A 27,178-nucleotide genomic window follows, 5' to 3' on the forward strand; every position below is an offset into this window, starting at 1 on the left:
GGTTGTTCCTGGAGAGCTTGCGACCAGGTGTTTCGCCCGACAGCGAACTTTTCAAATGTTACCTTTTACTGTTTAAAAGTTTTAATGTTTTAGTAGCCTTTTGCTCGGTTTTTAATGTTTATGTAGATCTTTTATAAAAATAAATAGTTTTAAAGGATAAGCAACACAGCGTCCTTAGTGGTGACCCGGTGAACTTTAAATACGCAACCATATCAATGTGGAGTTAGAGTTGGTGCTGCTATGAGACTTTAGTTATGCCTGCTGTTGTTTCGAGCTACCTTAGCGACTGTTTTCCGTTTTCTGGTGCAAATGGATACTTTCAAGACTGACGCTAAATGTCGGATTTCTACTTCGCAACTGGAATGGAGGTGAGTTATCTATTTCTGTGACCGAGAGAGTCCCCCCCCCACAATTTTTTGTTTTGTATTTTCATTCTGTAATATGTCTGAAAACGAACAAGCAGCTCTTAACGGTTTGCAACAGCAAATTACGCAGTTGACATTGCAAGTTGGGAAATTATCCCAGAGGAGGGGTGGCTCGCCTTACAGAAAGCGGTTTAGCTCCCGCGATAGAAATGACAGCAGAAACAGGCAACCGACTCGAGGCAATTCAAATTTCTGTTTCTACCACAATCGTTTCGGGGAAAAAGCAAACAAATGCAGGCAACCGTGTACGTTCGAAAAAAAAAACTAGTGAATGCTACCACTCACGATGGGAGTGGTAGCAAAATGTGTTTGGTAAACACCACAAATCGACTCTGTATTTATGATCAGAGTTCGAATACCAAGTTCCTCATAGATACGGGCAGCGATGTTTCGTGCATTCCCGTCAAGGGTAATCAGCAAAATTGTCCAAATGCTTTTGAATTGTTTGCTGCAAATCATTCAAAGATAAAAACATATGGTAGAAAACTGCTGCAATTAAGTTTGGGTCTCAGACGTGCATTCAAATGGCACTTTATTATAGCTGATGTTTCTATGCCCATCATCGGAGCAGATTTTTTGACACATTTTAATTTATTGGTCGACCTAAAACGCAGACGATTAATTGACGGTATTACCAAATTGGGTTCCCGCGGTAGTCTTGACTTTAGCCAACAGACAGCAGTCAAAGTAATAGTAGAAAATTCTATTTATCATGCTATTTTAAGTAAATATCCAGATATAACTACGCCTAACCCAAAATTTAAATGTGTTAAACATTCCACAGAACATCACATAGAAACAGTCGGTCCACCCGTGCATAGTCGCCCTAGGCGATTGCACCCTAAGCTGTTAGATACAGTTAAAAAAGAATTCGGGTTCATGATTGAAAAGGTATTTGTCGATCTTCGAAAAACCCTTGCTCGTCTCCTTTGCATGTTGTCAACAAAACTTCAGGAGGAATACGTCCCGTTGGGGATTATCGAAAGCTAAATGCAAAAACTGTCCCAGGCAGGTATCCTATTCCACATTTGCAGGATTTTTCTTCTTCATTGTATGGAAAGAAAATTTTCTCTAAAATTGACATTTTTCGTGCTTATCATGCAATTCCAGTTCATGAAGAGGACATCGAAAAAACGGCAATAACTACTCCGTTTGGCCTTTTTGAGTTCCCTTTCTTAAACTTCGGGCTTTGTAACGCAGCTCAGTCTTTCCAGCGCTTTATTAACGAGGTTTTGAGAGACTTGGATTTTTGTTTTGCGTACCTTGATGACATCCTGGTATTTTCACAAACAGAGGACGAGCACGTAGGACATCTGGATCAAATTTTTCAAAGACTTAATGATTACGGAATTCAGTTAAATACTTCAAAATGTGTCCTAGGGGTACCTAAGTTGTCATTTTTGGGTCATATAATTTCATGCAAAGGAATAAAACCTTTACCAGAGAAAGTGCAATTAGTTTTGGATTATAAGGAACCAAAAACTGTAAAGGAACTGCGCGCATTTTTGGGTCTAATAAATTTTTATCGTAGATTTATTCCCAAGGCAGCTAAAAAGCAGGCTATTTTAAATGAATACCTTAATAATACCCCCAAAAACACAAATAAAGAAATACAGCTCTCCGACGAAGCCAGAATTGCCTTCAATGAATGTAAACAACAGTTAGCTGAAGTAACCTTGTTGGCTCATCCATCAAACAATGCTGAACTTGTTTTATGTATGGATGCCTCAGATTTCGCGATAGGAGGTTCTCTTAACCAAGTAATCGATGGTGGTCTTCAGCCTCTTGGGTTCTTTTCTCGAAAACTTTCCGACACAGAAAACCGTTATAGTACATACGATCGGGAATTGTTGGCCATTTTTGCGGGGATAAAACATTTTCGGTACATGCTAGAGGGAAGACAGTTTTGTATATATACTGATCATAAGCCTCTTACTTTTGCATTTCGCCAAAAATCTGAAAAATCCTCACCTAGGCAAAATAGGCAACTAGATTACATTGCACAATTCACAACAGATATCCGTTTTGTTAAGGGGTCTGAAAATATTGCTGCTGACACTCTCTCTCGGTTATCAGTTTTAGATACTCCCTCTAATGTCGAGTCCTCTACTGAGCTTGAAAAGGCATGCATGTTTCCTGCCTCGAGTGTCAACCAGATAGATCTTCCTTCTTCTACAGACTTTGTTGCTATCGCAGCAGAACAGAAGTTGGATACAGAGCTACAGAAACTTCTTGTTTGTACGGCGCCAGAAAACAGCCTCAACCTACAGCCCATGCAGCTTGGCAAGGGCACAACTCTATATTGTGATGTGCGAGATGCAAGTATCCGTCCATACGTCCCAGTGAAGTTCCGCAGGAAAGTTTTCCTGAACTTTCACCGCTTGTCACACCCAGGCATTAAAGCTTCGCGTAAACTACTGCAGAAGCGTTTCGTTTGGCCCGGGATGCACAAGGACATAACGGAATGGACTCGTGCTTGTATTCAGTGCCAGAGGTCTAAGGTGCACCGACATACAGTTGGCCCTCTGAAAAGCTTCAATCTGCCTTCACAACGGTTTAGTCACGTCCACGTCGACCTCGTTGGACCACTCACTCCTTCGAATGGATATCGTTATTTGTTAACTTGTGCTGACCGCTATACCCGTTGGCCAGAAGCCGTCCCTCTGGTTGACATTTCTGCAGACACAGTAGCACGACAGTTTTACAGAACGTGGATCTGTCGGTTTGGAGTTCCAGATTTCGTCACTACTGATCAAGGTAGACAGTTCGAGTCCGAGCTCTTTACGTCTCTTACAAAGTTCCTGGGAATCTACAAAATTCGGACATCACCCTACCATCCGTCTTCTAATGGATTGGTGGAAAGGTTCCACCGTTCCCTCAAGCAGTCGTTACGCTGTCACACTTCGACTCATTGGGATGAGGTTCTTCCTACAGTGCTTTTGGGGCTCCGAACAGCTTACAAAGCTGACCTTTCTGCAACCGCTGCCGAAATGGTGTACGGCTCATCCTTGCGTCTTCCAGGAGAGTTTTTCCAGCCCATGGACACCAGCATAGTCCTCGACCCTACCAAGTTTGTGCACAAGCTGAGAGACTGTATGTCATCCTTAAAGCCAGTGCCTACTAGTGCCCACTGCAAACGCAGTCCTTTTGTGCAGAAGGACTTGTTAACGTCGACTCATGTGTTCCTTCGCATTGACTCTCTACGAAAGTCTTTGGAGCCAACTTATTCCGGTCCTCATGAAGTGCTCGCTAGACAGGAAAAGACTTTTCGCATAAAAATCAACAACAAAGAGGCAGTTGTGAGTATAGATCGGCTAAAACCTGCTTTCCTTTGGGTTACGGATACTGGATCAACCCCATCACCTCCAGTACAACCTGAAAAATTGACTCCGGCATCCTTGGAACTACCTACTAGTGCTCCATCGAAAACCACAGAGGAGTTTTACACCACGCGATCAGGGCGTCGTGTTCGATTCCATAAGTATTCATAAAACGTTTCGTTGTCACTGGAGGGGGAGTACTGTGGGGACTCCAGGTCAGTGGACTCCGGAACTCCTCTGACAGCTCCTCCTCTGTTTTACAGCTCCAGTTGATCAGCGCAATCAGTAGCGAACACGCGCGCTACTCAACTCTGCTCAGGAGAGTTAACTCACGTGCGCTCCATCGAGGCGAGGTTGTTCCTGGAGAGCTTGCGACCAGGTGTTTCGCCCGACAGCGAACTTTTCAAATGTTACCTTTTACTGTTTAAAAGTTTTAATGTTTTAGTAGCCTTTTGCTCGGTTTTTAATGTTTATGTAGATCTTTTATAAAAATAAATAGTTTTAAAGGATAAGCAACACAGCGTCCTTATGTGCTATTAAAAATTTAACTTATTACAAAAATCAAACTAGGATAGCAAAAATCTGATACAAAAGTTTTTTGATCAACTGCAACTGAGGCAGTGAGGAGCAAAGGGATGTAAGTGACAAAATTAAAAATTTGGAGATAACCAGTACAAATGGTAGGTGAACCTCTCCTTTCTTTGTTTTGAGGCAGAGACAGTTCTAGTAGCCCTAGTAAGTGCTGCTATACAGCGTGATTTGGAAAAAAAAATATTGAAAGCTTACCTAGGATCTAAACGCGATTTACTCGAAACTTTGAAAAGTCCACTTGCATCCCTTTGCTTCTCACTGCTTCAACTCCGCTATGCCTAGCTGAAAACTCGTAACTTGGGAGTGAAATTCCCAGCTTTAACACTATATTTTCCGCAGAACTGGTACTTTTCTCTTAGGTTTAATCACAGATCACTTAATATGACATTGTATCATTAACATGGTTCTATGATGGTGTGGATATTTCTTATGAAAATATGCACTTTGCTACAACACATTTATAAAGTCATACCATAATTTTGGCACCACATTGATTTTGTCCCACGCAATCTCTTTTAGTTGGCTGGGAGCCACATTTCAAATTTACTTTTAGTTGTAAAAGACTTTATAGATTCAAAATATAGATTCTGGAGTGATGTTATTTAATATTATTGGTAGGAAAGTGATAAAACCGAATTTGCATGAATTGACGCCGAGGAAAATATCGCTGTGCACCCACGAAAAAAAAAATGGAGGGAGGGGGCGTCTTCTGATTTAACAGGTATACAAGCTTAAAAAATATAGCTCATTATCGTCAATTGGTGTGGCTTCAATTGAAAAATAAGAAAACACTCGATATACAACCAGCGCATTTCATCCCGCATCAGAAATAAAATACAAAACGTTTATAATATTTCACTAAAATCTTCATTTGTAGTTAATTTTGTATTTTCCATTTAATTTTTTCTCCATTTTATGTCTCTTCTTGTTTTATGACAACCAATTTCCTTATTTATTTATTTACTTATTTATCATATCGGAAATAGTCGTATACATGCTCAACTTTAATGTACCTTGTGGAGCACGAAGTATTCTGTTTAAACTATGTACAAAACTCACCTTATTCATTTAGGCACAGTTTAGGATAGAAGCAGGGGCGGCATTTCAGCATTTCATTTGGGGGGTCGAGTTTCTTAAATATGTATTACAACAGTGCGGTCCCAAACACTCATTAGCTAAGAGGAAGTGGTCATAAAATCGGTTTAATATGAATAAAAATTAGTGTTTAGAAACAATTAAAATTTTGATTCACTTTTTAATAAGTTATCATATAATACATCTCGATCTTAACGTTTTTATACCTTTTAGGAAAGTTTTATTGCATGATTTTTGGAATTCGGAAGAGCAGGGAATCGTGTTACTAATCTATCAATGCCCCCAGTGTCGTGCTGTTTTGCCAGTACAATTAAATAAAAAAGTGGTTTTTTTCCCCATTGTGCTTCAAAAATAATTCTATAACCTCCTGAGACATAAAAAAAAACTTTCTCTACTAGCTGAGCTGATTGGAATAGTTAAAAAATAATTGAACTAATAAAGTTATGTATGAAAACACTTTTTATGTCTTGATCTTCAAAATCACACAGGCAACTTCAAAAATTGCGAGGAGCTTAATTTTTCATCATTGAATAATCTAGTCTCGTGGGCGCTCTCAGCTTCAATGAGATGTCATCTGCCTCTAGCTCTGTTATTCACGATTCTAGACTGAGTCCATAACAAGGACGAAACTGCAGTCTCTGGATGTGCTAACCGGTCTGTCAGTTTATTGCTTGTAATTTTTTTTTTTTTTTTTTTTTTTTTGCCTCATGCCAAAAATTTTACTCATAATTGAAACAATTTATTTTTCGTTTTCAAAATCCAATCCAGATAATATAGAGCCAACCATACAGAAAAATAATTTTCATCAAATCTTGTGTTAATTTCATCCTAAACTGAATCTATTACTTCATATAAATATTAAAAAATCAATGTTTGACTTCACATCATCATGTGGATTTTTGTCACTTTTTTTTTTTTTTTTGATTGAACTGTGGTTTGAATAGTCAGAAAATTAAGGGAAGCGGATTGAAGATGATTTGATACGGTGAACTTTTTTAAAAACTGTCCTCAATACAAACAAATTGAATAAAAATTCAAACGAAGTCATACATGCTAAAGGGCGTGAGCTTTTCCACCATTGAAGAAATCGTTTTGCAATAATTCTTCCAGTCGTCAAATCACTGCTTTGAAGTTACGGAGAAATTCTTTTATGATTTTAGCTCTTGAAGAGCATCTTGTGTCACTCCGAGATTGCATAATTATAGAGCCCCATAAAAGGTATTTGTTGATATGTTTTTTTAAATTCAATAACTGCATGCATTTTTACGATGTTTCTATGAAAGCATATAATGCATGAGCAGCTGAAACGTGTTTCTAGCAGAAGAAAGCGATGAATACTCCATTAAATAAATATGCACTTAAAAAATGAGCATAAAAGTCAATGTAAAATATCAAGGAATTTTCTTGGGAAAACCATGAAGACACACCACTTTGCACAAGCCTCTCATACTGGACATACCACCGATACACTGGGCAAACAAGCATGAAATAAGAGTATTTAGCCTATATGAGGAAATGTCTTTTTTATTCAAAATTAACCATGGTTCTCTATCAGTTTTCTATGTTCTAAAAAGGCCGAAAAATACTTCATGAATTTCTAAGTCATCATCCAAATAACGAAAAACACTTTTTCTAGTCTGGGAATGTGTCGAGTTTCATCAAATAGTTACTGAGAACCAGCGAGACTTTTTTTAACTCAACATTGATTACCGACTTACCTAAATTAAATTCACCTATTTTCTATCATTCTGCTCAAAAAATTTGGGGGTGCGACCGCCCCCTCTTGACCCCCCTATTTGCCGCCCCTGGATAGAAGGTTTCCAATGTACATCATATTCTTAGAGAAAATATTCATTCATAGAACATAAAATAAAAATATCGTTTGCGAAAGTTTCCGATAAATGGCCAACTCCATTCCATACAGAACCTTTTTTAAAAGCTTCTCTGTCTAAAAGCAAAAGCATGACAAGCATACTTTACAAGTCAGGTGCGTAGATTGAACCAGAAACCTATCTAGTGGACGATATTTATCGCCACTGTTATCTGGCAACTCGGTATGAATAACGGTTGTGCCGCTCCGTCGGTCAGCGCTCGAAATTAGAATTGAGCTTCACATTTTATTTTGACCCGTGTGGCAACGCCATTCGCCTTGCCATCTCCTTGAATGGCCGCGAATGAATGGGCACGAAAAGATAACGATTGCAGATCGTATAGAGCTCGGCAGAGAGAGAAAAAAAAACACCGGTAATAGTGAGAAAATGGTAAGAGCTCATATAAAACCTTTTTTTATTTGTCCAGCGTTTTCTCTTTCTGGGTGGTGTATATAATGAGTGCTATAAGTGAGCTTTCTGGAATAGCAAGAAGGCATCATAATCGGCGCTGTGGACAAAAGCATGGTCACCTGTTCTTCCCGGGCTTTTTGTGCCGCTACCCAGGGAACAGTGGACAGAGGTCACTCGGCAAGACGTGGACCCCTAACAAAAGGACCTAGGAATATATTTTACCCACTCTCCATCAAGAACATCTGTTGTACTGATTTGGAGATGGAGACCAGGAGTATATATACACCCACACGCCGATTTCTTTGGGGTTTTTCTTCCGTTTGAGAGTGAAAGTGGCCTATGTATGGCATTTAAATTTCGGAAACATTTCCTTTTTCCTGACTCTTTTCAATTCGTAGTTTTCAAGGACTTGTTATTCTTTTCAAGTATATTTTGAAAAAGATCTTCAACATCAAAAGATACTTGGCATATTGTAGGTATTATAGTAATATCCTGTCATTGCAATCGCAGTTAATATAATCAATCATTTAGTCTTATAAAAATCATTCGATGCGTAACTTCTCAGAACATTTTCACAGCAAATCTTACTTGTATTTATTTCGAATATTCTTATAAAATTTTGAATAAACTAAACCTTTTTTTTTCATCATTAATGTGTTCCAAAATTGATAAACCCAATTGATCACTCTTCAATTGATTTTATAAAACGCAGTGCCTTATATAAAATAAAATGCAAGAAGAAAAATAACGATTGGCAAACTTATGTAATAAAATTGAAGCAATACAATCATTATTAGGAAGAAGTTGAACATTAAGTTCCTTAAAAACGTATGTTTCGTTTTCTTGGTATTTGATGTAATGGGGCTTACTGTAATCAGAATACTCTATAAAGAAAGTATTGACATAAACTAGAGATATCATTATTATTTTCAGTTTAATGTCATTTTGTAAATTCCTCTGTTCATAATCATAAAAACCGAAAATATATAAATAAAATGTTTTCTTCAATAAAAATGTCTCAAAACCAACGAAACATTAAAATGTGAATTTAAGGTTTGAAAATGAACTGCCTGACAGTGCTGGGTAACTTTCCTGGTGATGTCACTTCCTTTTTATTTGTCCCAAGAGTCACGAGATTTGAGGTAATTAAAAAATATATACGCCACTTTTCCGCCGCCCTCTATGCCACCAATCTGCAGAAGCATAATATCTGGCGGGAAAAAATAAATAAAAAACGCAAGTAAAAATAAGCAGAAGGAATCTGAAGCAGGAAAACTCGGCATCCACCTACGAATACTACTCCAGTCAGTCTTCACTCCATTAGTCATAACTCAGGGTAGCTGAGGACAATCAGAGGTGTGGGAGTAGTTGTATTGTCGTGAGTTGTGTTGCGGGGGTTAAGTTTTCTGATGTCAAACTGAGATGTCTAATGGACTGAAAAGGTGCTTAAACTTTTTTTCCCTTCCAGCAATAGCAGATGGATGCAATGGGATCAAAATATTGACATGTCGTGTTTTATGGGATTAAAAAAAATAAAAATGCGTTCTGACTTCCGATTTTGCGAACTCTAAACCACAATATTAATTTTAATCTATCTTGTGACAAAATAAAATTAAAAATCATTCGCTTTATTTCCCACAACAAATTTATGTCACAAATTTACTGTAGTAAGTCTAGAAAGAACTTTTTTTTCTTTCATTGCCGCACGAATAGTGATTGCAATACCGAACCAAAAATGACATACAGGTATTCGATGTTTTATAAAACGTGAAAATGGAATATTTGTATTCATACTGGTGTTGGACATTTCTTTAAAAAATATCAAAAACAAATTGTTTCGATGCCAAATTTCATTATTTTGGGCAAAAAGATCATTATTTCTTTCGTAATGTGTGTAGTATTCTTTTCTTGTATTTTTTGTATTTTATTTATCTTCGAGAGTCGATTAGTTTCCAACAGTAAAATCGTTTTCAACAATTTCCTCTTGATCTCAATACGTTTGTGTTTGCGTTTTATTAAACCTTTGGTATAAAATTAACGATAAATTAAACTTTCTTTTTTTTTTTTCGTTTTCGTTCTCTTTACAAATTTTTTCATAATTATGTAAATGCTTAAAAATCATTTCGAATTTTCAATGCAAATCACTTTCATATAAATTTTCTAGGTACTGCATAATTGCTTAATATAATCTTACCAATTATACAGCTAAACAACGAGACAGGACATCACAACAATACCGGGGATGACCAATTACCATTTTTTATATAAACGAGAAAAGATTTTTGTCGACGTTCAGTGCAGTTGAGACAAATATTTGAAAAATATACTATTATAAAATATTGCAGCAATTGATGGATGGAATAAATTATTCATAGCACAAAAACATTTGTTATTAATAGTTGAAATTAACTTTCACAAGAAGATAAGTTAGTGATCAGTTGGAAGAAATAAAAACATGGTCGACATAAACTCACGAAATTCGAGGTAACTCTTTAAGATAAAATATTCCTTAATGTTTACAAGCCTTTACTCTGGCAAGTTTACACTGCCAAGACAAAAAACGAATTTAGAGCATAACTAAACTATTATTATCTTATTCTGCAGCAGGGTTCGTTGATTTAAATCATGATATAAATCAATATTTTTTTTAATATTGTATTTTAAATCAATTGATTTGGATTAAAATCAGTTCATTTTATTTTTATAAATTAATTTTGCATTTTTAGAATGTGTTGCTCTAAATTTAATTACACTGCATTATTCAAGCTTAACTTCAACAGGAAAAACTACATAAGTCCCTCTTGATGTTTGTGAAACAGATTTTCCTTCTTGAAATATTGCTTTAACTCCAAAATTACAGTTCAATTCAGTATAGAACAAATAAAAATTTTCAGTTTTTCTCAGGCACCATCACTGATATAATTAAGAAAAGTAATTGCTCAACATACAGGTATTCTTTTACACTAAAGCGTATACATGATGATGGAAACCACATTTTTAAGCAAAGCATAAAACAAAAGCACTTCTTACCGAAGCATTATAACGTATTTATAAATCTTAAAAATGTATTGAATAGTTAGAGAACTTATCTTAGTTTGAAAAGTAAGCTGAATAGATTCATCTACTGTATGAAATATATTATGTTTATAAATGTAAAGTATTCAATAATTATAAATTCAATAAAAATTTTAAAAAATCTGATTTAAATATTAAAAAAATCGATTAAAATATAAAAAATTCGACTTTTTTTATTTAAAAAAAGATAAAAAAAAAATTACGAATCTTGTTCTGCAGTAACTTTGCATACATTGCTTGGTATTTCAATATTTTTGTCAGCTTTTGAAAGAAAAAAAAATATTTAGTTTTTTTTCGAAGAAATAAATTTTTAACAGAATATAGTACTGGGTTGGAGTGATAGGTTTTTGGGTTTAATCTTTAAAGCATTTCATATCTGCTAACTTTCACGCTAGACTGATAAAGAACACATTTTAACTGTTATTTCTTTTTTACGCGCCAGTCCCGATTTTTTACGCATTTCGAAATTCTATTGCATCCACTTCCGTAACACTCGCTCAATTTTGTCTACTATGCCTATCTACTGCGTTTACCTTAATAACTCTGTGCTATCAATTAGTTTGAACTCTTCTATTTTACTTTCTGCAGAGTACTCCTACGCTTATCGCTTTGCTACGCACATTCAAAATTTCTGGAATTGGGCACCCAAGCGGAATCTTTGCGTCATCCTGCTCCATAAGTTATCATTTCCGGGCTGAATTGCACCCTCCTGCCCCCAAAAACCGGGAAAAACAGCATCAAAAGTTACATCCAGTGCTGAATCGGCGATCATCGAATGTTTGTGACTTTTTAGTTTTTTTTCTTTATTTTTTAAACCATTTAATAATAATAAAAAAATAAGATGTGAATTTTTAATAAAATATAAATCAAAATTTAATAAATCACAGTTTAGAGCGTGTTTTGCCGAAAATACCATTTGAAATTTCAATTCTTCTGGATTCTGTAAATATTTTAATTGTTTAGAAATTTTTATTTCTGGCACACTTAAAATCAACTAATACCTTAATTTCAATAATTTATCTATTTTTAACTAAAATTCGATGTACATTTTATCAAACTGCCGGTTAATTATTTTTTAGGAAAACAATACACTTTAAAGAATGAGCACATATTTGCATGCTCATTTTATTGATAATAATAGCTCTAAAAATTTTTTTTTTCCTTTTGGTCGATGGCGAAAGCCATCGACATTTGTTCTGATAATTGCATAGAATATTTAGTAAATTGAATTACTAAATAGTGCAATATAACTAGAACTTGAAAAAAGAAGTTTTTTGCATGCAAGTACGTTGTATACCGTCAGTAGAATTAATAAAACTTGATTGACATATTATTATCAAAACACATTGAGATTTTACCATATTGGCAGTCATGTATTACCATTGTGTCAAAATTTCCGAGCTTGCTTTCGTCAGGGACTTATAGCACTGTCGTATTCGTCACCACAGTTTTTATTTATTCATTTATTTTGTTACGAATTTTTCACTTGATTTGTACTTGTTCATATTGTTGAACTTTGCAATCTATGATTTTTAATTTTTAATCGCTCGTTTATGTGTTATCTTACTACTAATTTTTATTACTTTATGTATCCCCTCTTTCAGCTATTAATATTTTAAGCTGCCTTTCTCTCGGTAATAGTGTCTATCAATTTTCCTAGGTCTTAGAGGGGAGTGAAATATTCTTTTAACTCTCACAAAAAGTTTCCTTCAGTCAAAGTACTAATTTGGTCACTAAAATCGATAGAATTACTTTTAAAAAAATCATGTAGCCAGAAAATACTATTATTTTCCCAACTTTAAATTTTAAATTAGTTTTTTAAAATGTCAGATTTCTAAAACAAAATGTTTCATCGTATGACGTCACATGTGAAGAAAGCCATCTTGAATCGGAGCGTGTGGGATCTTTTCTGGAAAGATATCGCCTTTTGGTGATTTTTTACTGTAAGTAATTCTTAGCTGAACGAGAATTGTCTGCTAAATAAAATATTCGTTTGGCGAGATTTGTCTATGTCCTGAAACTTGATTATGGTTATGATAACCCTAGCGACTTGTTCACTTGTGACGTCTGCAGCGAAAATGAAAATAACGACTAAATGTCTTTTACGATTAAGAGAGAAAGTAAGTCAAAACGAAGGAAAAAAAATACTCACCCTTTGTTTTCAACCATGCTCAATTGAAGAATTAGTACATATTTTTGAAAATTGGGAAACAATCCCATATCGATTACTGCCTAAGGTTTTTAGATTTTAAAGAACGCGCCGTTATGAGGAAACAAAAAGAAAGAATACGGAAATAAAAGGAAGAAAAAGCCCATTCAGAATAAACAAATCAATGGAAAGAGCAGAGTGCTTACTGCTTGTGCAGATTTCTCGCACAGACGGACGGACAGACGATGCGCTTCGAGTGATAGAAATCCTGTCTATGTGAATCTGGAATGACGAAGCGGAGGGGCGAAAATTTTTGATCTCATATTCCGGCCAAACACGTCCAGCGGTCCCCACCGTGCCTTCAGAACAGAGAGATTGTTTTATCTGTTTATTTAGTTTTTTTTTTTATTTATTTATTTTACCTCTTGTTTGGTGGCAACACGATTGCCAAACGAGATTGGAAATGAGAGCGCTATGGCGGAAAGGGAATTTTCTCTGAAAAGAAACTTTTTTTTTTTTTTTTTTTTTTTGAGAAGCAACCCGGGGGAATATTTTTAAATCTATTTGTCCAGCATTTAAAATAGCTCTCTTTTCGGAAGTAAACCGGATTTTGTGGCGATCGTGAGACTTTTTAGGTGTCGTGTGTTGCTTGTTTATTTGTTTTAGGAAAGAGAAGAATTCGAGCCTCGTGTGCATGTTTTCGTTACGTTCCGAACTTACTTCTAAAAAGAAGTCTTTGCCGGTAGAATTTTGATGTTGTAAAATTATAAGACAATCTGAAAAAACTATTTGCTAGCTGATTCCGCCTTCTTCCATGTTGTGTTTATGTGTACTTGATACGAATTGGGAAAACTTTCGCAGATTAATTTTGCACAGGCACATTTTTGTGTTTATATTTGCATGCATATCGTTTTTATTTATTTGTTCATTTTTATTGACGAAGCGAAATGATTTACAATAAACCTTCATGAAAACATTAATAGATATTGTGATCTGAAATGTATTTTTCGGGTGTTCTGGAATGAACCGCAATCAAAACTAGTACTGCTCATTATCCTTAATACGGTTCATTGAGTACTATAAATGAGATGATCATGCCATCTACATACAGATTGCACGGGTTGTTTCTCATTGAGTTTCAAAAGGTTAATCCTTTTTGAGGAAAAAAAATAAAAGTAAAATTAAAAAAATAAAGTTTATAACATGGTTGTTAAGTTTTGAGCTGCATTTACAGAGGTGTGATTGTGCGACTCACCTGAATATATCTGATATCTAGATAGCTTTCCCCCCAGGACAAAATAGTCTTTCCCTCATGAAGCTTCTTGGTGAGGAATAGCCTTCCTTTTTCCTGCTGAACATGCGCGTAGCAACAGTCAAGTACTATAAATTTAATTACTAGGGAATATAGGAAGGACGGAGTTGATATTAATTTCATCAATCAACGAGAATTCTGTAGCTGGATTTGTCAGCAGGTAGTATCAGAGATAAATAATTGACAATACAGTCAACTCCGATTTTACGTCCCCCCGAACCTACGTTTTTCCCGTATTTCACGTTTTTCCCATCAGGTCCCAGTTTTCCCGTACACTAATGATGTTAATTGAACTCGGATGAAAAGTTGAATTTCCCACATTTTACGTTTTCTTGGAAGGAAAAAATAATTTTAAAATGTTCTAAAACAAACAATATGTTTCCTTTTGTGCTTTTTTAAAGCTAATCCACGATCTTGAAAGTAAATCTAATCGAACGAAAAAGAAATGCTATAGCTCCATCCAGTTATACTGCTGACTGCTTTCATCCTAAACGCCCGGATTCCAAACAAATGTTCTAAAATGATATGGATAATAATGTCCTTTTCGTAAAACATAGATATTAATGCCTTCTAAAAGAGTCATCTGTGGGGGCTTTTATTTTTTCTAGTTGATTTTTACTTTCTATGAATTTCTCGCATTTTACGTTTTTTTAACCCAGTCTTTTGAAAAACGTAAAATCGGGGTTTCACTAACTTTTTTCAAGACTATCTGCTGTTTAACTGCATAAGAACCGTATTTCATTTTTAACCTGCTTTCGCAGTAAAAGTCAGAGGACGCAGAAAAAAGCGTGAAAAAAGGCTTAATGCATTTTGAAAAATTTTTCAGAAAAAACCAAAAAAAGTCAAAAATGAAAAAAAAAATTAAATATCGAAAAATTAAAAATTGGAAAGTAGGCTATTGAGATGGGGGAAAATGTCTGTCTGCCTGCCCCCCCCCCCCCCCCAATAACTTTTGAGTGAATAGTCCGATTCGAACAATTTTTTTTCGAAAGATCTCGGCGAGGACACCTTTTTCCTATATTTTACTTTTTGATTTGAACTATTTTTTGTTCAATTTTGAACAGTTCAAAAAAACTTAACATTAGCGCCTACGGAGAAATTCAAGGCAATTCCGAACTGTGAGGCGAATATGCTTCAAACAAACTTTGTAAGAAAAATCTTTTGATGAAAAACTTGTATATTAAATATTTTTTTGATTTGAACAATTTTCCGTTCAATTTTTAACAGTTAAAATCCCTTAACATTAGCGCCTACGGGTAAACTTAAAGTCAATGTAGATTCCGTACTTGAAGGCGGATTTACTTCAAACAAATTTTGTGGACATAGCTCTTGACGACAAACTCCAGGCTCCGACTCCGAGAATTTAGGAGCACCTGACTCCGACTCCCCGACTTCGACTCTGACTTCGTAACTTTGGCAAAAATTTATACACGGAGAATATGACTGACTCCGATTCTTGGATATCCGACTCCGACTTCTTTATCTCAAAATGAGATTGACTCCGACTCTGCAGCCATGGTTTTAACTGTGAAATAATTATTGTTAATATGACTTGTTTTTATTTTCACGCTAAAGTTTCATTTTAGGTATTCAGTTTTCGGCGGATAAACTCGAAGTCTTTTATGTTTCTACATAAAAATATGCGCAGACGATTTTCTTTTTTTTTTTTTAAATTTATTTTGACAATGCAAATTATTTCTTTGAGTTGACATTGTATTGCTTTTATTTATTTTGGTAAGTGCATTAATTCATTTTAAAAAATATGTTGGGCAACAGGGGGAAAAGAAACGATTTTTTTTAATATAATGTATTTATTTTAATGAGCTTATTAATTTTAATTATTATTTTTTCGTTTTGAAAGCGGTTAAAGAATTTTTTTTAATGGAAAGTAGTTTATTAGCTGCTTTGTTCAAAAGGTGCTGTTATTTTATTTGTTCGTTTATTTATTTATTTATTTATTTTATTTATTTATTTTTACGCATCTAATTTTTAGATGAGTGAGGCATATTTTATTCCAAGAAATCAGCTTAAAATATTAAATTATGTTTGAAACAATTTGCGAATTTAGATATTTTTGAGAATATTGATCAGTTACTAGAAAGTAGTATGAGTATACGGGAAAGTAGGCTCGTTTAGTTCTAGACGGAACTTCTTGTTGATTTTTAGTTAAAGTTGTACTGAGCAGTCGACATGGTGACTGATTGTTCTGTTTTGTTTTCAGATTCCGGAATGAATGGCGATCTTTCGAACGACACCCAAGACAGCAGCACTAGTCATGACACGGCGGACCTACGACACGACGAAGACAGCGTCGATTCGGACAAAGCGCTTAACCTGGTAAGTATCATTCATTTCTTCCTTTCTACCGCTTTTTGCGCGTTGTACCTTGTAGCAGGTGTTCCTAAAATGGATGCCGCGGTACCCTGGGGTGCCGTAAAGGAGAGGCGAAGAGTGTCGCGAAGTGTCCAGTATATAGCAGAGATGAACTAGGGTGCCATGAGAAAATTCAAATTCTTCAAGAGGTGCCTCGAATTTGAAAAGTTTGGGAAACCCTGCCTCATAGTATCTTTGATATCATTGTTAGGTAAAAGTTTCGTTTCGTATATATATATACAGGGGTGATTGTGTTCCGGTATTTTACCGAATTTCCGGTATTTTCGGACGTATTTCCGGTATTTTTATGTCCGAAAATACCGGAATTATGTTTTTTTTTTTTTGTTATGCTTTTATCTCCCTACCTCCGCAATTTTTAAAATTATATAATACTCATAAAATATACCTGCAAGAGCTTTAAGATAGACAAATGTCAAGATAATTTGTATAACACCAGCTCAAAAGTAGCTTTGTAACTCATTAAAAATTTAATCAAATGTACACACAATGTTTTGACAGGTGCACTTTAGTAATAGGGGACAAAGATTACCCCCCCCCCCCGTTCTCGCTTTGAAACTTTCAGGTATTTTTTGATGAACTCACAATCATCCCTGATATATATATATATATATATATATATATATATATATATATATATATATATATATATATATATATATATATATATATATATATTTAAGTACTAGGACTGGCAATATGGCTGAAAACCAAGGATTCTGTAAGCTGTAAGCCCTCTGTTTTCAGCCTTGCTCACAAATGACTCTAAGTCTAAAATAGTGGTTCCCAACCTTTTGGGCTCATCGCTCCTCTCTAAAGATTGATTGACACGTATCGCCCCCTCCGTTTCTTCCTTGAAGAAAAACCATAAGTTGGCTCTTGTAAACATCGATATCCTTGAAAACATGAACGCCTAATTTTAATTTAAAATAAACTGCATGTAATAAAGTAATTTAATCCAAGCACTCTTAAACTTTAAAATTAATAAATAGAGGTACCTGTTTTGCGGGGATTTTTTTCTTTTCCATAACGAACTGCTATAACTTGAAGGGAAGAGGGAAGAACTTAGTTAAGATCTATATTAACGTACTTTTCAAAAAAAAAAACAGTACATTTTTTGATCACATGAAATTATTTTCTTTTTTGAATTTGAATCTGTCGGAATTAAAAACACAGAGACTTTAAATTAAAAACATATATGCAAATTGTAACACTCATAAAGTTCCGATGAATGTTGGAATAATTCCTTAAGATTCAACCGAGTTCATGAGGAAGAGGGCAAGAGGATACAAATCTTTAATTTGTTTCTTTTTTTATGATATCTTGTCTGAACTCTTTACTATCCGTTTGGAATATGCTTTGAGTTTAGGTATTCACTATCTTTTTATCATTATTACTATTTTGTGTTTTAAATGTTCATCCCTTCCCTATCGCACCTCACTAATTTATCGCCCCCCATTAGGAGTCTAATCTCCCCGTGGTTGAGAACCACTGCTCTAGACCTATTTGACTTAGCGTAGCACCTAACCTTTTTAAATAATCTAGTGGACTTGTATTATGTCCTGCAAAAAATGTTCAACCGCTTTAATATTAAATCCTTTCTTTAAACCCACAGATCAAAAAGAGAAGGAGAAAAATCTATCCAGTGAAAAGAAGGAAGGAATAAATATTAAAAGGAAACCAGCTTAAAAGAGAATAAAAGTTCTAAACGAATAAATTTTAAAACGTGTAGTGATATTTGTAAAAACAGCCGATTTCTTTGAATGCTGTGATAAATTCAACTCCCGCAAACTTATCAAACTGTCTGGAATAGAATGGCTGCAATTTATGTCTTTATTCAAAATTTTCATCTGAAACCTTCCCGAAATTACATCTGAATCCATAAGGACCTCGTAACGGATTACTCATCACCACCGAAAAACATTCGAACTGCCAGAGAACCTGACGCCTGCCAAGGCCATTTCTGCCGTAATTGGGCCCAAAAGGAGCTGTTGAATCGGTTTTCTTTTTATGGAAATGGAGAGAAGTTGTTGGTATGCGCGACCAGCTTGAAATCCCTTCCCCCTCCCCCACAGTCGAGATGACCATCGCCAGAGGCATTTATTCAAAAACCCAAGGAAGGAGAAATTTACGTACCGAAGCGGCTTTTCTCTTTCGCCTTGATTTCCCTATGTCCCCCCACTCCCCCCCCCCCCCCCGAAAATAGATCCGGTGGTCAGTCGGGGAGAAAATGCCTCAGGGGCTATTTTTACTGCCTAGGAGGCCGCATCACGTGGTTCACATTGTCCAATGAGTGAGAGGGGATTTAAGGGGGGCATCGGATGACTAACGTCACCCTGGCGATTTGCATCGGAGGCGCAACGTATGCAGAATGACCGCTGCTAGATGGTGAGGGTGGTCTGAATTGGCATTTTATCGCTGTGGCCCTTTCTGCCAAATTTGTTTTCTTGAAAACGGTACTCATCGTTTCCTACTTCTGTATTCAAATCTTTTTCTCCTTCCGATTTAAAGAATATGGTAATTTTGTCTTGCAATATGTTTCGTCCTGTTCGATTGACTGATTTTGATGCAATGCTTCTAAAACTAAACGAGATTTTTGTAGACTTTTTCACACTATGATTTATCAAAATGCACATTATTGTCCAAACAACTCAAGAACTAATCATGTTAAAATCATAAATTGTTTTTAATACTATTCAAAAGAAATGCATCTTTTTGCTTAAAAATAGGTAAACAGATAAATATTCACGTGTTGCACTAATAGCTATTAATAAGTGCTTTTACAATTAAATGTCTGTGTATGCATAACGTATGCAAAAGAGAAAGAGACAGAATATAGTATGTATATATAGGTTTGAGTGTATAAATATTGTATGTATTAAATATATAATGTAAATACTAAGATATATACTCATATAATATCTTCATGAATTGATGTACTGCCGTATGCAAATCAACTAGGTCAGTAGTTTCCCAACTTCTTTCAGTCAAGGCACCTTTTTGGAGTTATGATTTTCCTAAGGTGTCTTTTCTTAAGTAAAAGTGCGAATCATCGTGAATAACAGGCAAAAATTTATGAAACTCGTGTACCTGCTCTGCATATCCCATTTATTTTGCTGTGGCACTGTGCAGTATTACCAAAGTCACATAACTAATTAATTATTTGTGGATTTATTGATACATTTCGTGGCACCCCTTTGAAGTCTTCACTACTCTTTGGGGCGCACACAATTTTAGGCGCGCAATCAATTAATTAGTATATACAGGTAACTAAAATTTCGAAAAGAGGTAGATTTGTGGGTACACAAGTAAGCCAAGAAATACAGATAGAGGCAGGCAGGTTAACTATTGAAGGATCAATCTGTTTTGATATCGTCTATGGTATGGATATTTATAAGTTAAGGTAAATTTGCTGTTTTTAATTAAAAATAACATATGAATAAGTAAAAATTAAATCGCTACCTTTATATCTATATATATCTGAATAGAAAACTGGAAGTGTTATTATATGGAAATTCATGGTTCAATAAACTGGTTCAATAAGGCGTATAAGGATAAATTTAGATATCTAAGCACAAGCTCGTCATTTCGAACATTTCCCGGAAGAGGGAGAGGGCAAAAAAAGAAACTGAACACTCAATGCAAATATGCTCAAAACAACAAAAACCACGTCCCCTGTTTTCAGAAAAACATTTCAACGCCGGGGGGGGGGGAGCAATTGACCCATTCCTTCCCCTCGAATGACGGAGCTAGTTAAACAGTAAGGTTATGGCGCTGTGTTGAATAGTAAAGTATAATTTTTCCTTCGAGTTTTAAATTTTATGTTAAAGCTAAATATGCCTATTGGCTTGATTTTCCAGTGTGTTGACGATGCCCGAACATTATTGTGGGTGCAGCACATACCTTCTCTCGTCTTCACAAACTAGTATTGAACACTGCTTGACTTCACAGCAGGATGCCATAATGGCACAGACTCAAAACCTTAAAATCGGACTAACTGGTCGATAAACTGAAATCTCAAAACATCGATATCGGTATCGAGCGCTCGATCATTGCTGGTGTCGTCTTCAGATTTTGGCGATAAAATGCAAAGACACAAGTACCCAGATAAGCCATCGGCAACCCTATTTTGATGGCGTCGGGGCTAGATTATATGCCGAAGGCGACACAAGGCTCTGCTTACAGCCTCTGATATGGAAGAGATATCGATGGCCGTTAAATTCGGTTTCACTGACGCCTTTCTGGACTTTCCTTACAATCCCCTTCTTTCCTTGCCAAGTTCTTGGACTCACACTACAGTTTCCCAGATATTGCCTTTCAGCTGGAAATGTGTCCCCGGATTGCAGTCCAGAGTCCGGGAATACGATTAGAAAGGGTTATGGCTCGAAAGGAAAATGGAGTCCGCTTTGAATATTGTGGGAAAAGTCTGGAAAGAAGGGCCGAAAGAGTTAACTGCCCTACAAAGCATTCAAATATAGCTTTATGTGAAAACTTGGATCCAACACAAAATCAATAAAACTGAATAGTCATGGCTGAATGCAACTGACCTGAATATTTCGACTCATATTAGGTCCACGCGTTTCGAAACACCTTAATATATATTATTTTTAAAAATTTGAGGGTTAAGTTTCAGTTAAAAAGGAAAATGCAGAGGCACTGAAATACTTGAATAAAATTGACATTTTTGATAGAAATTTACAAGGTATCGATTGTTTTAAATCAGTATTCATAAAGTTTTTTTTTTTTTAGTAATATCGTAGTTGTCGCTAATCTGACTGACAAAGTTATGGAAAACAGTACTTATTTATTCATTTATTTATTCTTCCTCCTCAAATTAATTTTTTACAGTGCTTTCGGATCTAAATAAATAGTAAAAGTTTGTTTTTCTTTGTCGTAAGGCATGAAAGACAACTGAAAACTGAAACAAACGGACAAACGTGAACTATTTAGTTCAAGGAATCAAAGTTTTGAATACATATTTAAATAACGAAGATTATTTTTTAATGCATTTTTGTATATATATATATTATATTTTCTTAAATTTCAAAAATATCAATTTCAAAACTTTTCTGTTGAATTATAAAGAGCTTAAAATTTAAAGTAAAAAGGGTGGCCAGCTTTTATTACAGAAGTTGTTCGATCTTATCATCTGTTTTTCTCCATTTTAAAATGATGTAAACAAACGACTTTTTTTTCTAAAGAATTTTCAATTCCCATGTTTTTACTTAAGTGGACCTGGAATATTATGTCCTTTGCGACTAAAAACAGTTTTTCCCTCTTCATGACACTTTTCTTTTCGTGATGTTCAAATTTCAAATCAAATAAATAAATATTCTTCATAAAGCTTCATAAAAAAGATCGTCTGAAGTTTAAGTCATAAGATCATGTATCACAAAGTTTTAATTGCTTATTTTATTTCATAGCAATATCATGCAAGATCGTTAAAATCTAAGATGTGAGAGCATCAAAAGTTTATATTCTTTTAAAATTTTGCCTCACTTGTTGCATCTAATTCACGAAAAGAGGAGCTTTATAAAAATCATTAAATAGCAGCACCACATCCCTCTCTCTAGCTTTCTTTCTCTCTCTCTCTCTCTCTCTCTCTCTCTTTTTTTTTTTCAGTCCCTAATCTCGAGATGGAACGGTTTAAATGGTATGGAGTATTTGAATCAACTTTGAGGTTAAATAAAATTTTCTCAATTTAATTATTAGAAATCAAGAAAAAATAATTATTAAATAAAAACAAAAAATCCGACTACGTAAAAACCAAAAAGACAAAAAAGAAAAAATACATAAGCCCAGGAGTTTAGAATGTTATTAAGTACTACTGAATAACCACAGCATTGAAATAGTTTTATAATCGATACACACATGAGAAAAATAATAAATTCAAAAGCGGAATAGAAGGATCAGCAGTCGAGGCCCATTCAAATTTTACGGGTTTCTTGATTGATCAAAAAGGAATGGAGCCCGACTGTTGATCCTTCAGTTCTGCTTTTGAATTTATGATTTGTCTTATGGGTGTATAGATTATAAAACTATATTTCAATGGTGTAGTTATTCAGTAGTACTTAATAACATTCTAAACAACTGGGCTTATATTTTTTTTCTTTTTTTGTCTTTTTGGTTTTTACGCATTCAAATTTTTTGTTTTTATTTAATAACTATTTTTTATTTTACACTTTTTAGTTAATTTTCATCAACTTAGTTATTATGATTAAAAGACTGTAAACTTCGCAATCTTGTCATTTCATTGCGAGAGTTTGTATCATGATGATTATTAAGTAACTTGCGGTGGTCTAAACTACTGATTATTAGTCCCTCTAGGGACCTAACTCGGCGTAAAGCTACATATGCTTACCCTTTAGCAAAAAAGTGCGAACTTAAGTCAACCACAGCTATATGCGGCGTACGTAAGAGAGCACATAACCTAACTTTGCCCCCGAACGTTGAGGTCCTTTTAGTTCAGTGGTTAAAGAACTGGGTTAGCATTACAAAGGTCCGTGGTTCAAATCGTAACCCGGACAATCCTACACATCGTCCACTTAATGAAAGTCTCGTACGCCACATATATAAACAGCCTGTATAACTCATGATGACGCGAACTCGGGAACGTCGTCACTCAAATCTTGATCGCAAAACTAAAAAAAACCGTCAAGAAAGTACACGTTGCGAAACTCCGAACCCTGAATCACGACAAAAGCAAATGCAACATGTTACAGATCAAAATCGAATTAATAGACTTAGTAAACAAAAAATTCAGACTGTGAAAACGCTACCTGCATTTGTCACACGTTCTGTCGCGCGCAGGTAGCGTGCGGCACGATCTGGAACTGACAATACGGTTATTGAAATGTTGAATTTTGATTACGGTCATGTGTTTAGTGACACTCCCAAGGTTCAGATAAATCGATTGACGTAAGAATTATCAAATTTGACCAAGGCGTTTAACCTCTACAACGCCACATAAGAACAAACATACATACATAGACTTATAAACCAGGGTTGACAAAAACCTGGGTTTTTTTTAAAGCCCATGGACCCAGGGTTATTTGGGTTTTTTTGAAATAAAATCCAAAAAACACAACTAAAGCTGTTTTTTTTTTTTTTTTTTTTTTTTTTTTTGTAATGGAATTCTGCGTCTTTTAAGGGAATTCATCAATTCTGGAGTAATATTAAATCTCGCTTTTTCTGAGAAATTCAGAAACTCAATAAATCTCCTCTGAAGTAGCTTAATTTATTTTTCGATGAAATTATTAACATTATTATTGAAAAAACCGTTTCATGACCGTACGGGCCCCCTAAAGCTCCGGCCCCGGTAATATGGGTCTGATACCCCCTCCCAAACGGTGGCCCTGCCCGTGTTAAAAAAAATTGTAAAAAGTGAAATTTATTTTTATTAGTGACACAAAATAACTCTAACTATCTGATGAATCCTATGATGGTTGTCTATATTTGCAACTCCGATTAAATTTTTAAGAAAGCGCACAAAATACTTAAAGCATTTTTACAACATTCATTTTGAAGTAATCTTTCCCCAAAATTTTCGATAATATTTTCGCAGGAATTCTCTCCAGTGTCTTTAGTTGCCTTAGTAATGTTAATTCGAGTTTGTTCCGTTGCTTGATGATTGTTGACAACCCTTTAAAAATACGCATAAAAATGATCCAGTAGTGTGAGGTTGCATGAGTAGGACGATTTATTAACATCAGTCCTTCGAAAAACTATTCGATTTCTGAGTCTCTGCTTTTACAATAAATATGCGTTCTTCAACGTCAGTTTTTGTTCAACACTCGTCACTTCAGAAAAAACTGTCTATAAAATATTACAACGAATGACGGTCACTGAAAATCGGAACGTCAGACTTACGAACCTTTCATGTAAGCGTTAAAGAAAAACAGTTAAATGGTAGAAATTCGTGCGAGAGTTAGAATCCTGTAGAAATTGGTACGTGACGAATAAGTAGTCTTCCATTTTGTGTTACTGGTGTGATATTTATTTATATCTTTCTTGCAAGGCATGGCGTTATGTTTTCTACTTCAACTTGACTGTGCCTCCCAGCACCATAGGCAGGAGCGTGCACAGAAATTTTAGGGCCCGTCACAAATGAGTTTTCCGGACCCTCTCCATATTGTTTACCCATATATTTCACCGCTAGTTTTAAAAATATTTGCTCCTCTTCAGGATCGGGCCCGGGTCATCAGGTGTCCCTTCTCCCCCCATGTGCACGCCCCTCGCCATAGATGACAGTCCCCCCACCCCCCAGTGCCAAGCCCGGCCGGCTTGAGGGTGCTATTGACCGGTTTATGACTTCTTTATGTTGTATTAGTGGTACTCTATGCGGTGGATACAGTATATTGTACCATTGAGGGTGTCATAGATTTAACAACGTGGTGGGAGCGCGTGAACTCCCGTTGTCCCTAAGAAACAGTTCACAACTACTTACGACTCTACACGTCGTGGATTCAGGTATAGGACCTAGTCCGGCGTCGTACATCGCTTGCTTAATTTACCACCTCCAAGCCGTTGATAAAGATCTAGCCAAACATGCGTGGGAGGTAGATGATGGACATTTAACGTTACCCAATCCACACCTCGAGGAGGCCTCCGCCATTACTGCCCATATATCAGTGGTATTGAATACACTTTGTCCAAGCTGTATGCTCCTTGGCGATCCTTTAGGACACTTGATGCTCGGTCAGCTCGGCCCAAGCTGATCGCTCCCAGGACTACAACCAGAGCACCTGCCTTGCCTTACCAGAGTACCTCTTTTTTCCAGGCTATGGACGAAGACGACGACGAGGAGGACGACCAGGACGAGCCAATCGACGCCACCATGCCATCTCGGGCCACGACCAACGGCCAGTCGGCCAGCCCCCACCACCACCCGACCAACAATGGACACCACCCGAGCACATCGAGTTCGATGGCCGCCTCGCCGTCCGCCATCGTCAGCACGACGGCGGCAGCGCTGGCCGCCGCCGCCGCGGCGGGGCAGCTATCGCTCAACCAGGTACGCATCTGTCACACTTTTCTTGAAAAATCACGTCGCTCAACCAGGTACCGCATCCTGTCACACACTTCTCTTGAAACATCACACATCACGTCGCTCAACCAGGTACCGCATCCTGTCACACACTTTTCTTAAAAAATCACGTCGCTCAGTCAGGTGCAACAATTATACACTCTTCATTATGGAAAATGCATGTCGCTCAACCAGTCACCGCATCCTGTCATACTAGTTCTTGAAAAATCACGTCGCTCAACCAGGAGCCACAGCCCTGGACAACAGCTATACACTCTTCATTGTAGAAAATGCATGTCGCTCAACCAGGTACCGCATCCTGTCATACTCTTTTCTTGAAAAATCACGTCGCTCAACCAGGTGCAAGACTATCATACACTCTTCATTACAGAAAATTCATGTCGCGCAACCAGGTACCCCATCCTATTATGCTGTTCGCTGTTCGTCATTAAAAATTTATTTTGCTCATCCAGGTACCACATCCTGTTATACACTCTTGGTTATTGAAAAATTATGTTGCTCAACGAAGGTACAATCCTGTCATACACTCTTCATCATTGAAAATGTATGGTGTTCAACCAGTTACTACATCCTATCATACGATTTTCATTATTGAGATTTCATGTGTCTCAAACAGGTACCACATCCTATCATACATTCTTCATCATTAAATATTTATGTACTTACTGCGAGTGCTGTACTCTTCTTCAACCCTCGAATATCATTAACATACCTTATTTACCTGTCACTACGCGCTCCCCGCTTTGTGATTTTCATCGCACATAAACTCCTGCCAGCATTTTATGTCTGTTCAAAACTCGACAGTAATTTATTTCGAGGAAAAATGCTTTTTTATTGCCGAAGTAGGAGACGCAGACTGAAAGAAACTTCAAATTTAATAGTTATGATTCATTCTGTCTGACCACGGATTGAATGAAAAGGCAAACATCCGAGATGCAGGCGGAAATGGACGCATCTATTAGGTTTTAGGGGTGTCAGCTTTTGCAGATGTATGTTAGTTTCTAAATTAAGCAGTCTCATTCAAATAAGCGGAACACGGCTATCAAGTTCTTATTCCCTCCCCCGCATTCAGATAGACTCGTCTTACTATTACTGTACGTTTGCCCATTCCATACAAGCCATGGTTGGATAGTAGATGTAAGGTGGTATTCCTGCATCGTTAATCACTTTGATAGAGAACAACATAGAGCACTAGGATTTTGGAAAACAAAGAAATGTTGTGCTCAACGCATGGTGATGTATATTCCACGAAAACTCCTGCGAGTATTTTTTACTTTTTTATTTATTTATTTATTTATTTTTGTAGTTCAGGGCAGAGACTAAAAGAACCTTTAAATTCTTAAAATTATGGTTAATCGTACAGTGATATTTTCATTCTTCACGTTCAGAGAAAACAACATAATTAGAACCCTGAAATATTGAAAAAAATGGTACGCTCCCCGCTTGGTGATTTTTATCCCACAAAAAGTCCTACTATCATTTTGTATCTGTT

General features: G+C 36.0%; 1 protein-coding gene across 1 annotated transcript in view; it reads left to right on the forward strand.

The window, feature by feature from the left end:
* LOC129229818 (POU domain protein 2-like) overlaps positions 1-27,178 on the forward strand; it is a 673,124-nt gene that overhangs the window by 626,908 nt on the left and 19,038 nt on the right. The window contains exons 3-4 of the mRNA XM_054864195.1: positions 16,471-16,586; positions 25,420-25,653. Of these exons, the coding sequence (XP_054720170.1) occupies positions 16,471-16,586; positions 25,420-25,653 (350 nt within the window). The remainder of the gene's footprint in view (positions 1-16,470; positions 16,587-25,419; positions 25,654-27,178) is intronic.

Source organism: Uloborus diversus, chromosome 1 (assembly GCF_026930045.1).
Source record: "Uloborus diversus isolate 005 chromosome 1, Udiv.v.3.1, whole genome shotgun sequence".
In the NCBI taxonomy this organism is placed as follows: domain Eukaryota; kingdom Metazoa; phylum Arthropoda; class Arachnida; order Araneae; family Uloboridae; genus Uloborus; species Uloborus diversus.